This window comes from Dreissena polymorpha, chromosome 1, assembly GCF_020536995.1.
Source record: "Dreissena polymorpha isolate Duluth1 chromosome 1, UMN_Dpol_1.0, whole genome shotgun sequence".
In the NCBI taxonomy this organism is placed as follows: domain Eukaryota; kingdom Metazoa; phylum Mollusca; class Bivalvia; order Myida; family Dreissenidae; genus Dreissena; species Dreissena polymorpha.
The window spans coordinates 84546283-84563365 of NC_068355.1; the positions used below are offsets into that span (position 1 = coordinate 84546283).

The 17083-nt window shown below is 34.6% G+C and overlaps 1 protein-coding gene across 8 annotated transcripts in view; it reads right to left on the bottom strand.

Annotated features, from left to right (window-relative positions):
* The window catches only part of LOC127838608 (phosphorylase b kinase gamma catalytic chain, skeletal muscle/heart isoform-like), a 94504-nt gene that overhangs the window by 48670 nt on the left and 28751 nt on the right, over positions 1-17083 (bottom strand). For 6 of the 8 annotated variants that reach the window (XR_008029882.1, XR_008029880.1, XR_008029881.1 and 3 more), the window contains exon 1: positions 6374-6982. The exons of the other annotated variants lie outside the window; for them this stretch is intronic. Coding sequence is in view for 1 of the 6 variants with exons in the window: in XM_052366441.1 (XP_052222401.1) it covers positions 6374-6657 (284 nt within the window). In the remaining 5 variants the exon portion in view is untranslated. Of the gene's footprint in view, positions 1-6373; positions 6983-17083 lie in introns of those variants that run through there. 8 annotated transcript variants of the gene reach the window in all.

The following is a 17083-nucleotide window of genomic DNA, read 5'->3' on the forward strand; positions in this document are numbered from 1 at the left end:
TGATAATTAACAAAACTACAAATACGTCGTCACCGTCTTGATTATTGATGTGACTTCAAACTGCTAATTTTCTCAGCTAAAATATAATAGCGGAATCAACATGCAATTAATTTATAAATCCACCATATGCTGGAGCCTTGACCACTTGTATGTGCGAAAACATAATTACGTGACCTTGTTTATGTGTGAAATACATACGCTACGGGCGGGAAAAAAAGTTAATAATTGGCCAGACACATTAACTATGCTTACATGTATATGCTAATACAATCTGCGCACAATAAATTTATTATGATTTTAATTATTATTATAATTGTTCTTTCAAAATGTGTTAACTACATGTAACTAATAATTTTAAAAAGATTTTTTATTTCATGATGCGCATCGACTTCGGCTCATGTCGCGGATCGCGGCATGCCTCGGCGGACAGATGCGAAGTTTCTTGGCGAAATGCGACTTGCCGCCGCATACTGACGCGGCTTCAACGACTGACGCCGCATCGACTCGTTTCGCCTTGCCGCCGGGGATCGCGAAATACGTTTGTTCCGCTTTGGCTGTACTGTATGAGTCATGATCAATGTACCTATGAAGTTTCATGATCCTAGGCCTAAGCGTTCTTGAATTATCATCCAGAAACCATTTTACTATTCAGGTTTTTTTTGGGGTTGTGGGGGAAGGGTCCCTTTAGCCCTTATGTGGGGGAAATTTTACGCGGGATTTTCCACTTTGGGGAAAAATTGTGCGCTTAGGAATTTTCGCGGGGTTTCCCTTTTTGGGGGGATTTGTTTACTTACTCTCTCATTATTACAATACAGTTGTACATTTTTGCACTATATTCATTGTTTTTTCATAATTTAATTCGTTTGGCAAGATTAAATTGAAATAGAATTGAGATATTATAATCACGAGACACATCTTTCTATAATAAAAAAAAAAAAAAAAAATATATATTTTTTTTTTATAAGGGGGGAATTTTTGGTTCTGAAAGGGGAAAAAAAACAGCCTAGTTTGGAGGGGGAAGACAGCGTCTGTTATAGAAGGTAAAAAACCCCTGCTATTTCGGGTCATCGTGACAATGACCTTTGACCCAGTGACCTGAAAATCAATTTGGGTTATCTGCGAGTCATGATCAATGCATCTATGAAGTTTTATGATCCTAGGCATAAGCGTTCTTGAGTTATCATCCTGAAACCATTTTACTGCTTTCAGGGTTTTTTTTTAGAGAAAGGGGAAGACGCTGGACGCTGTGTGAAAGGGGAAAAAAGAGTGCGAAAGAGACATATTAGGGGAAAAAATAAAAACTGTTCATTTCAATGTCTATAACTTATCAAAAGAGGCTTGTCTCCGCCCTTTTTGTTCTTTAACACATTTAACACGTATTAAAGTCAAAGTCCTTAATTAAGTTGCAGGTGTAGAACTAATTATGGGAAATGTTTTCAACTATATTTCTGTACTGGGGCCGGGGGACGATGTCAATTTTGTGATTTCAATTTCATGATGAATGGGTTGACGATCTTGATCAGCTACAGTATTGGAAGGGAAAGGAGCGGCAGCTGCCGATTGTCTACTTTCACTTTCACAATGTTCGATGTAGATAACCTCAGAATCCTGCTGGGTTATAATGGTTTTCGATGATTCTTTCTTAAAAAATGCCTCGATGCATTCAGTATCTTCAGAATCCGAATGTTTTATTTTGTTTGTGTAAGAACGCCAATTGTGAGACATTTTTTTCTGTTTTCATGTTTATATCTTGGCTTGCACATAGCCCGGATGAAAATTCGACTGGTTTCCGGTAATTTATTGACGAAACACCCTTCTCGCGCAAGACCGGTATCCAGTAAAATAGTCACATGATTATTACGATTAGTTGCCCAGTTTACATGACGTAATTTAAGAGCTATATTTAGAATAACTGGGATTCCCAGATTTTTTGTGTTCGTCTGGAGAGAGAGAAAGACCGTTGTACATGCTGCAAATTGGATAATTGTCGGTTGCTCAAAGGAAAAATAAACATTTCTATGAGAGAAAATATTATATTTTGGTGAAAAATGATAATTTTGGTGGGGAAATTGTATTTTGAGGGGAAAAATTCTGGTAGGGGAAGACGCCGAATATCGGCGTCACTTTCTTAGTAAAAAAAACCCCTGGCTTTGGGTCACCGTGACCTTGACCTTTTACCTAGTGACCTGAAAATCAATAGGGGTCATTTGCAAGTCATGAACAATGTATCTATAAAGTTTCATGATCCTAGGCATAAGTGTTCTTGAGTTATCATCCGGAAACCATTTTACTATTTCGGGTCATCGTGACCTTGACCTTTGACCTGAAAATCAATAGGGGTCATTTGAAGTTTCATGATCCTTGGCATAAGCGCTCTTGAGTTATCATCCAGAAACCATCTGGTTGATGGATGGACCGACATGAGCAAAACAATATGCCCCCTCTTCTTCGAAAGGGGGGGGGGGCATAATGAGAAAACTGCCCCCTCCCAGCAGCCATGTTATTCAACTGACCAGAACCATTTTCGAACTTAACTCTCGTATCAAGGAAACAAATGTTCTGTGCAAATTTCATGAAAATTGGGCCAAAAATGTGACTTCTACTGATGTTCACATGTTTTCACTATATACATATAGAGAAAAATGCCCCGCCCACTGGCGGCCATGTTTTTCACCGATCCCGACCATTTTCAAACTCATCCGAGATATCAATAAAACCAATGTTTTGACCAACTTTCATGATGATTGGGAAAAAATTTGATTTCTAGAGTGTTTACAAGGTTTCTTTATAGCCAAATAGGGAAAACTGCCACTATATACATATAGAGAAAAATGCCCCGCCCACTGGCGGCCATGTTTTTTCCCCGATCCCGACTATTTTAAATCTCATCCGAGATATCAATAAAACCAATGTTTTGACCAACTTTCATGATGATTGGGCAAAAATTGTGACTTCTAGAGTGTTAACAAGGTTTCTCTAAAGCCAAATAAGGGAAAACTGCCACTATATACATATAGAGAAAAAAGCCCCGCCCACTGGCGGCCATGTTTTTTCACTGATCTCCACCATTTTCGAACTTGTCTGAGACACCAATGTTTTGACCTACTTTCATGATGATTGGGCAAAAATTGTGAATTCTAGAGTGTTTACAAGGTTTCTCTATAGCCAAATAAGGAAAACTGCCCCGCCCACTAGCGGCCATGTTTTTCAACGGATCGGAACCACTTTTGAACTCAACCAAGATATCATTAAGACAAACATTTTGACAAAGTTACATGAAGCTTGGGCATGAAATGTGACTTCTACAGTGTTTACAAGGTATTATTTACTAGTGACCTAGTTTTTGACCCGGCACAACCCAGTTTCAAACTCGGCCGAGATTTCATTGGGACAAAGCTTCTGACCAAGTTTCATGAAGATGGGACAAGAAATGTGGCCTCTAGATTGTTAACGATCAAATGTTAACGGACGGACGGACAGACGGACATACGACGGACAAAGACCAGTCACAAAAGCTCACCTGAGAAATCAGGTGAGCTAAAAATGTGTCCATTTCACATCTGGCATATACTTAATTGTATTTCAGCTCTGATTTATGTGTGACCTATGCTAAATATTAAAGGAAAAGGCATTATAATAAGCTTAGGGTCAGTGTGTTTATAACGGCCTAGATAAACTCTTAGTATCAATATTGATTGAAAACACCCATAGACTTTAAATGGCAATAATGTATTCAAATCATTCTCTTTAAATTTGGAACAGGTTAAAGATTGAAAATGTCTATTGCATGCAACAATAAAAACTGGTAATATTAAAAACCTGGGCCATGGTTTTCAGACGTTTGAGAACAACCAATGTTACATGATAAGGAGAAAGATTTCCTTATAATTGTTGAATTGGAAATACAATTCTACAGAATGCAGAAACTTGAGTGACACTGACAAGACAACTACATGTACACCATATTCAAGGTTTGGTAACATCTTCAGAAGAGAAAACAATTTTAATAGCTTTAGGCCACGACTTTTTTTTTATTGGTTTACAAAAATTATTTTGAAAATGGTCCATCGGGCGGTCGAAAAAAAAAAAAAAAAAAAAAAAACATCATTGGAAAAATAAGTTAATACTAATAACATCAGAACAAAGACATCATATCTTTTATAACCTTAACACAGAGACGAAAAATCTAATTATGCAATGAAACACATCTATATCTTCAAATGAAATGAGTCACCTAAAAGCACCTTTTGTAACATCAGGCAATTTTAAACACTCCATTAAATGACATGCGTTCTTCTCCCATTAAAACGAAAAACTGCGCTTCATTTCCGTAATTCGATGCGCACCATTACGCAATGCGATGCCCGTTGCATAAATCTTATATAAGATAAACTACTCATACACAAAGTTTGTGTTTGCTCTTATTGGACTTATGACATCGTCCATGAAAAAAATCGAGGTAGATCGATCCCCGCGTCGTCGCGGTAATGTTTGTTAAAGTTGTTGTTGTCGTGAAAACTCGTTGATTTACAACGCAACACGTCTTTTTTAAACTGACGCGAATTAATACAATCATATTTGTCAACTTGGCTTTTGCTTTATTTTGATAATTTAATCCAAAGTTTAATGTTAGCAAGTGTTTTTACTGGAATTGTAAACAAGGAGCCAGTTAAAGTCTTCTGAAAATGTGCAGTCTGTGTGAATTGACAGTTTGACGTCATCAAAGGAAAGCCGCTTGCTGTCTGAAGCAATAAAGCGACAAATTTCGCGCCGACAAAATCAACATGACGAACCAATCGTGCGTTTGTTTCTCAATTGCAATCCTCCAATTTAATAATAGCACGTGCATAGCTCCGCCTTCGAATCTTTTGCAGAGAACGGAGGCGGAGTTTAACGGTTAATTGAGCTAGTATTTTTAATACGCAAGTTGAGTTCCGATTTGCCGAAATTACTCGGCCCTAAGCATTAAAACGACAAATACATTTATCAATGATTTTCCGAGATATACCGATTTGTTCCGATTTCCAAACTTTCTGTACAGTTCCTATAAACTATGGCGGCACGTGTTTACAAAATTCCTAAACACATACTATATCGTAAATAATGGCAGTGTTTTATTGGATTATTTATACTTATTATCAAATTGCAAGGTAATACTTTTTTATCTACTATAATATCGGGTATGTTTAATATAATAAACATGTTAAACAATATAGTTGCGTCACAGACTCGGAAATAAATTTTGATGCGGTCGACATTTTACTGACGCTGATTTTCCTATTGTCTGTAATTAAATAAATTTTGAGAAGTGCCCATAAAAGGACTGGTACATACTGTGTCACATTGAAAAATATCCCGATCTCTGTAATATATGTGAACCAATCGTTGATTGTACTTACTTGATTTTATTCGCAACCGTACTCAAACCGGATCGTTTTTTTTTTTCTCGTTTCGCTCGTTTTTCAGTGCGGTCGGGAATAAAATATATAAAAAAAAGACGATTTTCCGATTTTATTTTTTTTCCCAGTTTTCCAAAAATTAGGGTCGGCGGTTTTGTAAACCAAGAGATATAAAAGTCGTGGCCTTAAGCTAATCTTAAGTGTCATATAAGCCACTGATTCTTACAGAGAAACGTTTAAGACACTTTCCCGGGGTAGAACCAATACTAATACTCTCAGTTTGGTGTCATATGAGAATGCATTGTCAAGAATTGGTAAATAACATACAATGATGACATCTAAAAAAAAAAAGGAAATAATATACAAGAATGATATTAATTCTGGGGTGAATGATGAAACATTTTAACTCAAGTATTTATAATGTTGATTGTCGTGAACATCTAACTTTCAGCCTTTTCAGGACCTCATTTTCTAGTCTCACTTAACTAAATAAATATAAAAATATGGCAATATCAAAATGTCAGCAGCAATGGATGTACTCAATTGCTAGTGTCATCAAATAATAATCATAATTGCTGAAATTTGTATCATTGTTCATTTAGTGTAAGGCAATAAATTTAGTGCCATCAACAACTAAACAAATGCCAAAATTCCTGAAAGGTTCCAAATCACCAAATGATTGTAGCATTAGTAGCAATTTACATTTAAGTTTTTATTTCACAGAATATTATAGATGGCATATACAATTAGGTGTGGCATGTTATGTTATGTGGGTTTAAACATCAGTTCTGTAAACATAATAACTGATAATCCAATGTAAAGCATTTTCATTTTTGTTTGCTCATCTACCAAATGAACTTTCTATCTAGCTCAACAGTAACTTAGATGAACAATTAATGCTAAATTTCACAGAGATTTATTTGTATTAAAAGCTGTGAAAATATTGATCCCTGACCAAGTTCTTTAACACTAACCTGCCTATAACTTGTTGTAGAGTAATGGCAAACTGCCCTCCTGAGCTTGTTAAAACGAGATCAACATTGTCTAGTAGTTTACAACTATTTTCAGTCCGATCAGTGATGTTTTGCATAGTTTGTGTATCTGCAAGCTCATCTTCAAAGTTATTGTTTCTGTCATTTAACACAGTCTCCATGGTAGTACACATGTTAGGTTGACCCAAACAATGTTTACAACTAAATTCACTACCCTTACAGCCAGACTTTAATCCAGAATCACTTTCCAATAGATACACCATCATGTATCTAAAGCTTTCACACCCCAAACATGAATACCTCTCCCTATCATACCAATATTATGCTCTCTCCGTGACTATCGATTAACAAAGCCTCACACAAAGTTTGTAAGATAAGTTTAAGAAATTCACAAAATTCACACATGTACACAGCACAAGATATGTGTTTAACTACTATTTTCAAAAACACCCATTGATTCAACTCCCTTATTTTATACACAAAATCATTGTTTTGATAAACGATTGTTGTTGTTCCTACTCTACATATACATTGATTTCATAGCAAAAGAAAACTGTGTACTTGAATACTTCTGTTGTACACTGTAGTAAATATTAAACCAATCAGAGGGCTTGTAACATCTGGCTTATTTCATTCAATGAGTACATTGTAACCCAGAAAGCAACCAATGGAAAATGCACACACAAACACACCCACACAATGTGACAGAATGTAAACAAGCAAGCAGAATGTACATTAGTTTCCTCTGATTTTGTTGCCAACCAAATCAAACATAAAATTAGATAATTATGTATGTACTTAGTTATAGTTGTATATTGCTCATTTAGGATTTTAAAAACATTGATCAGTAAATACAAATCAGTAAAATACAAATACAATTCATGTAAACACATATATACTTAATTGATTGTTGCTTTTATTGTATGTCAGATAGTTGTTTATTCATATGTTTGATTTAATATTAATGCTATAATCAAACCTATATACCACCAAAATACCCCATAACTAAAAATGGCTGACAATGATGTTTTTGTTTTTATTCCAGTTAACATTTAATGCTTTTTTGTAATAAACAAGCCATTCTGCAATAAGGTAAATACACATATGATTGTCTATTCTATATCATTTATCATTTACATAAAAATTGTGTTTATGACTGAGTATTGCTTTGGTACCACAAGAAGTGACCAGACTTCATGAGGCAACTTTAGCAGCAAGGTAATATTAATCATCTCATCTACTTATCAAAATCAATAATTCGCTACGATTATTTATTTTCATAAACAAAATATTTTATTTTCATTATGGTTTAGAAGATAGAACCAACATCTAGAAAATAATTGACATAAAACAAATAGCAATTAAAATATTCAAGATCAACCTGATACCACAAGATTATAAAGTGATGGTTATGTTTTCATTCTTTATAAATGTTTTAAAGAATTCCTGCATTAACTTAATTGTACCCTGGTGGTTAAATATTGACTGATCCGAATTCCAAGCCATAAGCTGGTTTTAAATTTTGACTAATCCACAAGCCAAGGCAAAGTATTTAAGGTCTACAGTTTATTTGATACATATTGTAGGAAAAAAATAGAATTATCTTATGGATCACAGATTGAATTACATCATGCAATCTAAACAGTTTAAAAAGCTAGTTTTGTTTTGAGAGCAAGGCCCTCGTGACAACTCTTAATATTCTAAAACTCAAACATTATACTTAGCTTAGCCTTCATGTTTTAACCATTGACATTTTTTCGGCATAGAAGTCTATTCCAGCTTTTCACCTTAACTGAGCTTTGTAAGCCAATCAATTTGAATATAAAATTTCCCGCCTGTAGGCTAGACACTTTTCGCAGTAGAAAACGTGCTACAAACAGTTTTCATATTTACATTAATATGTTATTTAATCGACTTTCTATTTTTGGGAAGTATAGAGTATGAAAAGGGATACTACACTCAACTCGCGACATCAATATAGTTTGTGTGTGCCGGCCCTCTTAAATGTAGAAGATTTTCAGCGCCAGCGTGTTTGTACTTCAAGGCTTTTTCTCCTATTTGGTTATTACTACCATATTGCATTCTGACTTTTTTCTGTGCACTCATAAATTTTAGATCATATAAGTTTTGTCGTTCAACAACCTAATAATACGCTTAGACGAAAATATTTATAATTGTTTTCAAAATCAACCATAAAACACGTAGATGTATAAAGCTTTAAACAAGCCTTTGTTCCAGAAGTGCGCGCAATTGTTACTTCAATGGATTGCATTCGTACCGCAAGGTATCAAGTGCAGTTCTCGGTCAGTTACAGAAATAGTTGCATAAATGCTTTCGGGGTAAACTATGTTTACTTGAAGTTTATTTTTATCAGAAAGATATTTCGCGTTATTATTATGGTATGTAAATCATAGATTCTTAATGTGTGTTTCAACAATTGCATGATAAGAACCAGTTTGAATAAATTTAAGTAGAAATATTCAACCATTTAAATCAATTAACAGAATGCAAAAAAAAGTATTCTTTTATTCATCACTTTTTCCCAGTGATTCAATTAAATATGGCAACAATTTTGTGTGTGAATCCAATCTACTCAACACAAAAGTACATGGTTGGCAACCTGAGCTGGAACACCAGGTCAAATGATCTATTAATAGATAGAATTCTTAACTACTGATAATATTTGTAAAACTCATTGCCAGTTTATCTATTTAAAAGAATATTCGCAAGAACAAAACATTTATAACAAGAAAAAATATGACAAAACTATATTTGACCGACAAACCGACAAAGTGACTCCTACATGTATATAGCCCCCATTACCAAAACCCAGTACAGGTGGCTGACCTGACATGGTGACTGGGTCAGGCACTAACTGTAAACATTGTGAGCTGATATTAAAGGGTGAATACAGATCTTGATTCATGAAAGGCAAAAGGCTTTCAAAAATAAGTTTTTTTTGCTGTTTTAGTGTTTTTGTTCATTTTAGTTTTGCAAGCCAGTAATTTTATGTTATGACTTTCATTGCTAACTATTTTTTATCCCAACAACTTTCATGTTAAGCAGCTTAATTTATTCATCTTCTATTTTTTTCAATATAATCTCAGATCAAGTGAACTACTCATGCAATAGAAAGGAATCTACTGCTTTGCCTTTAAGTTTTGAAGTTAATTGACAGCATACAAGAGGGAGAATTAGATAACTTGAATGTGTACAATCTGTCACTATACATATATTTGTCCATGAACTAGTTTTCAATACTTAACCAATATTTGGCCAAAAGTAGTTCACAACTAGATCTTCAACCTACTGTAAATAAGGCCAGAGTTTTTTATCTTCTGTTTAACGGGAGCGCCATATCCAATTTGCCAAAAAGTGAAATAAAAATAAAACAGAAAAAAATAATTTTATTTTTTCCTCCGTATCCAAAAAAAGTGGTCTATAAAAAAAGTTATAAAAAGAGAAATGTTTTTTCTTATCATGCATATAAATTTTATTTCAATATTATTACATAATGTTAACTAAATATGCTGTTAATTGAGAAATTTATCAGAAGAAATATCGCAACCGAGTCATACCAATTCCGGACTACTTGCACCGACATGTGTGTGTTTACAATACAACTGCGGATATGTCAAACATCATGAATATTCATGAGATTGATGTCATCTTGTTAACGAATGATTGGAATTTACTACAATGTTTTCAAAATTGACGTAGGACCTCCTTTGGCTGAGAAAATAGGGCCCGACTTTGACGTTGAATAAAATGACTTACGATGGACCGATCAAAATTTCGAACGTAGTTTTAAAAACTAGAAAGTCTAATTAAAATACCAAAATTATTGTCCCCAAATGAGAATTTGGTATCAGCATCTTTAAACAAAGACGGGCATTTATACCATTTGACCTCGATTTAGCTGCAAGAGGGAGGAGCCATTTTTCTTTTGCTTCGCTAATCGGTATCGTTCATAATAGTCGGAATTAATTAAACCATACTCGCGTTAACTACAATGTATACAGAAAACACCAGAAAAGGTTTGTTATGGTCATTTTCTGATTAATTATGGTTGAATTATATTTAAAAAAAATCATACTATAAATATTTAAACCAGCTTTTCTGATCAATGGCAATGTTCGTGATTTGTCAATTTGACACGCAAATCATTATTATCTTAATGAATATGTCAGTATCGTGTTATGCATGCTTCAAATACTCGCATTGAAATGGCTGTTTATATCAAAACAAACAAGGGCTGTTTGTAAAACATGCATGCCCCCCATATGGGCTCTCCGTTGTAGTGACAGCCATTGTGTGAATATGTTTTTTGTAACTGTCACCTTGACCTTTGACCTAGTGACCTGAAAATCAATAGGGGTCATCTGCAAGTCATGATCAATCTACCTTTCAAGTTTCATGATCCTAGGAATAAGCATTCTTCAGTTATCATCCGGAAACCATTTTACTATTTCGGGTCACCGTGAACTTGACCTTTGACTTGTGACCTCAAAATCGATAGGGGTCATCTGCGAGTCATGATCAATGTACCTATGCAGTTTCATGATCCTAGGCATAAGTGTTCTTGAGTTATCATCCGGAAATCATTTTACTATTTCCTTTCACCATGACCTTGACCTTTGACCTAGTGACCTCAAAATCAATAGGGGTCATCTGAAAGTCATGATCAATGTACCTAAGAAGTTTCATGATCATAGCCATTAGCGTTCTTGAGTTATCATCCGGAAACCATTTTACTATTTCAGGTCATCGTGACCTTGACCTTTGACCTAGTGACCTGAAAATCAATAGGGATCATCTGCCAGTCATGATCAATGTACCTATGAAGTTTCATGATCCTAGCCATAAGCGTTCTTGAGTTATCATCCGGAAACCATTTTACTATTTCGGGTCACTGTGACCTTGACCTTTGACCTAGTGACCTGAAAATTAATAGGGGTCATCTGCCAGTCATGATCAATCTACCTATCAAGTTTCATGATCCTAGGCCTACGCGTTCTTGAGTTATCATCCGGAAACCATTTTACTATTTTGGGTCACTGTTGTGACCTTGACCTTTGACCTAGTGACCTAAAAATCAATAGGGGTCATCTGCGAGTCATGATCAATCTACCTATCAAGTTTCATGATCCTAGGCCTAAACGTTCTTGAGTTATCATCCGGAAACCATTTTACTATTTCGGGTCACCGTGACCTTGACCTTTGACCTAGTGGCCTCAAAATCAATAGGGGTCATCTGCGAGTCATGATCAATGTACCTATGAAGTTTCATGATCCTAGGCCCAAGCGTTCTTGAGTTATCATCCGGAAACCACCTGGTGGACGGACGGACACACCGACCGACAGACCGACATGTTCAGCGCAATATATCCGCTCTTTTTCGAAGGGGGGCATAATAATTTAATACGTTTTTCTATCAGTATTTATGTAATTAAATGGATTGTTTGAATCGGGTACGAACATAAAATTTTATTCGTGTGTTCGTACCATTTTTTCGCGATTTTGCAAAGCTGCCAGATAATGGAGGAAAACGACATCAAAACGATTTTTATATGCATTTTATTATTTTATAAATATTTGATATGTTTTGTTATTTTTCCAGTGTGTCTGGCTGTGTTTAAGGTGAAAGACTGCAAAGAGTACCGATGGAGTATCCAGATCCCTTCTGCAGGAAGTGGGACTATGCTGCAACTCCATCATAACCCCTCCAGGAGAGAAGAAAGGCCAATGGACTTATCTTCTTCTATAAGGTGGTTTAGGGCAGATACCAGCCATGCCTAGCAAAGACCTCCTTACCCCAGTCAAGCAATCTAAGTGTAAACTGCTAATGGCTCTGTGCATATATATGCCGTGCGAATGAGGAAGGGTTATTTCTATTTAAAGGAACTCAACAAATAATTCTCCAAATTGTCCTTTAATGTTTTAGTATTGAAATATTGAGATTTTATTTTATTTTGTTTTATTTAGTCGTTCCTTATGTAAGCACTTGAAATTATTGTAATTTGCTTGTTTAATGTAGTATTGACTTATATATTTTAAAGATTTTCACCATTTAAAAGCACATGTTGTGATGTTATGCTTTTTGACAATATATTTATGGAAAAAAAAATGTCACTCAATGAAAATAAGGGTACTATACCCATTTGTGATCAAGAAATAATTCTTTTATGGTAATCTACAGGAAAAATGCAATGAGTATGCCAAATTTCAACTTTGTACCATGTACCGATATAGAAAAAAAATACAGAAAAAAGAAACCTACAGTTATAAAACGCGGATCTGTGAATTGACTAACAACTAGAAAGCTTAATATAAGGAAAAAAACCACCAAAATGGCTTTTTTCCTAAGTTTCAAATTACCATACATGTAACTTTGAAAAAAGTTGATATAAATTAATAATTCAAACTGATCTGATTCTGAGCAGGATTTAACGAGATCTTTAAGTTAGTTAGTAGCAAAACATTAAGATTTTTGTGAGTTAAAATTTATATATGGGTTGCTACTTAAAACATTTAACTTCTTTTCATGTTTTTGACCTTTTTTGAGACCCCTCAAACTTTATACTGACTCAGGGACTGTCTGGCAATATCAAGCAAGTTTACAAGTAGTTTTTTTAACTGTTTTTAGTAACTTTCAAAAATAAAATATTTTGATTTTTATTGTATTTTTTTTTTTCCTTTTTGGTTTTTTTTATTATATTTTTTTCCTCCTCCTACTCAAACTTAAAAAAATTCATGTTAAACAGAAAATAATAAAACTCTGGCCTAATATCCAAATTAAGCAGGATATGTTTTATAATGTTTTACTTGCCAAATTTCATCATCAAATGTCCTTTTGCAAATTGGACACACACACTTTGGCCAGAATAACACGTGATAGTACATTTTATAAAAATATACTCAGAAACTAAAATATACACATATTAATAATGGCCTGAATGAAACATGACAAGAAGCTGCATTATGCATAGCATGCAAAACATTTAAGCCTCTCTTTACCAAAAGTTATTGAACACTAAAACCACTTCCATTTTTATGAAAAGCAAATTTTCAGGGATTTTTTCTTACTTTTCCTTTGATTAAGTGGAATGCAAACTGAATGGAATCCCAAAATTTTGATATTGCTAAAACATACTTAAATATCAAATAAAAAGAACAAGATTAACAGCCCATTAAGTCTTATTATAATGATTTTCAATGATGGGAAAAAAAATAAAATATTTTTAAGCAGATGGGATGAAGTATTAGCGGCAAACGGCGACTTTTAGTACTTAAGTTCTTTAATAAAAAATATCATAAATCACTTTAAAATTGTAGAATACACATAAGTCACATATTTCCCCGCTAATGGTAATGCTATTGAAGAGCAATTCTACATAAAAGGTGGATTTTGACTAGCCAATAACTGGTTTTCTTTAAGGTTAGATTAAACTAAATTCACATAAAATACAGTCCATTATAAAAAGCCCATGTTCAAAGAATTCGTATTGCCTTTCCATTTAAATATATGATGCAAGCCTTAGTATCAAAAAAGATTAAAAGTTGTATTTCTAAAAGTTGTAAAAATGTACGCCCTGCTACTGCTAAGATAATCCCATTACCTAAAGGCAGGAAGCCTTACAAAAAATTAAGCAATGAAAGTTTGTCAAATGCCCAGTACCTCAATAAAATAGTAACTAAACATATGTCTGTCTGAGATAATTTATTCTTCAAATAAACTTGGGACACCCTTAATTGATTAGTTGTTCCTTTGGTGTAATTTCCCACAATTGAAGTAAAATGATTCGTAAAACAAAGGGAGCCTACCCTAGTTTAGAAACAAATTTAACAACTGCTGAGTTACCTAGCTTTTTACTTCTGAGGAACATATCTTTTCAACAATGTTTTTTTTTTCCAGTAAACCAGCCAAACTACAAATTTGAACTGAACAAACAAAGCATGCAGAATGTCAGTTGGCTACCAATCCCATGCAACCATTCACAGCTCAGACTTTGCCTCATAATTACCTTCGAATATTGACAAATTATTCTCTTAAATGTTGAAAATTCTAAATTTATCAGGGCTCGACATTAAATTTTGAAGCCACTTGTCTGGTCGGACAAGTAGACCAAAATTTCACTTGTCCTGAACAAAAAGCAACTTGTCCTGACCATTATATCTTATTCTGCTCAGTACTTTGCAAAATAATGAAATAATACAAAATGCTCAAATCCTAAAGACATTCATCGTTCAAAATACATGTTAACATTGTAGGCAATTTCAATACAAAAAAAACTGACTACAATAACAGGAAAACTCCAGATTATTGATTTTAAACATTATACAAAGCCATAATGTAACCTAACAAAAAATTGTGTTTTTAAAGTTTCTCGTGATTTTGGAGACCAAAAATCAAAGGAAAGCAGATTAGACATTTTTAAGCAGACGACATTGTACTAACGAAAACAAGCCACAAATGGAAATGATGTTGTAAAATCATTCTATACATAGAAATGGCGTCACTACGTTAATTGTCTGTAAGATCGATGTGTACCAGTGTCTTAAAATGCATATTCTTTACAAGGGAGAATATTCATGTTATCTTGGCAAATAAAAATGTTAAGGGTTGCTTCCCTTGTGAATAGTACGGTGTTGTAACACATGGAACTATCGGAATATCTTGTGCTTTGTTGTTTAAATGTATACAAAATATAATCGAAAAAGTTGTGTGGTAACTCCACAGATATAACAGATTAAAAGGCATTTTTTCTAAGTAATTATAAAATAACGATCACTTGTCCCGTCGGACTAGCAAATTCTTTATTTTCTTGTCCGGACATACAATGTAGTTGTCCCGGACAGTCAGACAACCGTTAATGTCAAGTCCCGTTAATGTCAAGTTCTGTATATACACTTTTACTAAATTCAAACATCACAAAAACCAAATAAATAGTTCATTAAAAAAAATGTTCAGAGTTGGGTATACAGGCTGATTAAAATTTACTAAACAATTTATTCAAAATAACACTTTAACAAACAATTTAAACAAGCAAATTCCTTGAATTGATATCCCACGCTAATATGCTTCTGGACACAAAAGTATTATATTTGACACTCAAAAAAGCATTTTTTCAAGATACAAAGCGCCATAGCTCCGTTATTAACAGATGGTGAACAATGCCATTTGGCGTGCATCATCCTCTTATCCATATACATACTCATACCAAGTTTCAATGAAATCCGCCAAAGCACTTCCAAGATATGGCTCTGGACGGACGGACGGAAAGACAGACGGACGGACAACGCCAAAATAATATCCCTCCGCCTATGGCGGCGGGGATAACAAAGCAATTAGTAACTACTTTAACAAAGTACACTTAAACAAGCATGAGTAGTTACAAACTATAAGTTTGACCAAGAAAGCCTTAACTGTTTTCATTATATCTGGATACCAAGTAAATCTTTACATATGTAAGACCCCTATATATCAAACTGGGAGTCTGAGCAAGCAAGCTTCAAATGTACCAGTGAAGGGGCTTGAGGGCTTCTGTTGTTTTCCTTAGTTCAAAGCAGCAGTGTCCATTCTAGAACACAAGATCGCCCACATTTCCATGGGTGAAAGTGTTCGGTATTATTACTAAATTCAGTATTTTTTGGGTTCTCAGAGGTCGTTTTCGTGAATCATGTAAATCTGATGAGATTTTGTTGGGGGGGGGGGGGGGTAGGCCATGTGTCCAGCAATGCAGACAAACAAAATAAACAAAATACGATCGATTTCAGACGTGATAATTGGTTTCCCACTGTTCTGTTAACCCATATCTATAGATTCTACGCAGCCATTGCTTCTCAATTAGTCTATCCCCCTGGGCGTATTGCTCTTTCATTTTCTAGTCTCGTGAATCATTCTATCCCTCTGGGCACTATTCGCCCGGTCAGTGCTTTCATCAATCTCCGTTCCAAGTATGAAGGTCTTCTGCGGATTTCTACAAGAAGCCGTGTATTGCACCGAATTTTAACGATAACTGCCAAAAAGTAATATTATTTAAAAAAGCGGTTGTCATTGTCAGGCATTTTGTCTCGTCGTCTGCTAGCGTTCAAAGTTTAAATTTACAATGAAGTTCTTACCTGTAGGATATAACACACAAGATCTTGAAAAGCAAGCGAAAAACAAATGGCTTCAGTTGGCAATGGCTGTCTGAATGTGATTCTAAGGTAATGAAATGGACGGAATTGGCTTAAAAAGATAGATGTGTGTGGCTTTGTGTATTGTACTTTTTGTGGGAAAACGATCAATTACAAGTCCAACGGAAAGAAAGCTCAATTTTTAGTGTTTATAATTAAACATTAATAAAATGAATAGTAATTCTTTAAGTTAAGAGTGTATGATTAATAAAAAAAATCAATAGATTAAATGACTGAATGCAGTTTTTGTACATGTACAAACATAACCATTGTTTCTTTTCCATCGTGTGCATGTTAAGTAAGCTGCAAGAATTACTGTCAACATATGTTGGTCTTGTACTTGAGGATTATAGCTTCCTATTTGCAAATCAATTTGCTATCCTTCAGGAGCTTCCAGGGGCCTTTGGCCTGGACCAACCGGGGGCCCTGCGGCCCCCTGTCCCCCAGCTAAAATATTTCAGTATTTTCAATTTTTTGTACTTTCACCTATGCATTTCCAGCATATGTGCGAGA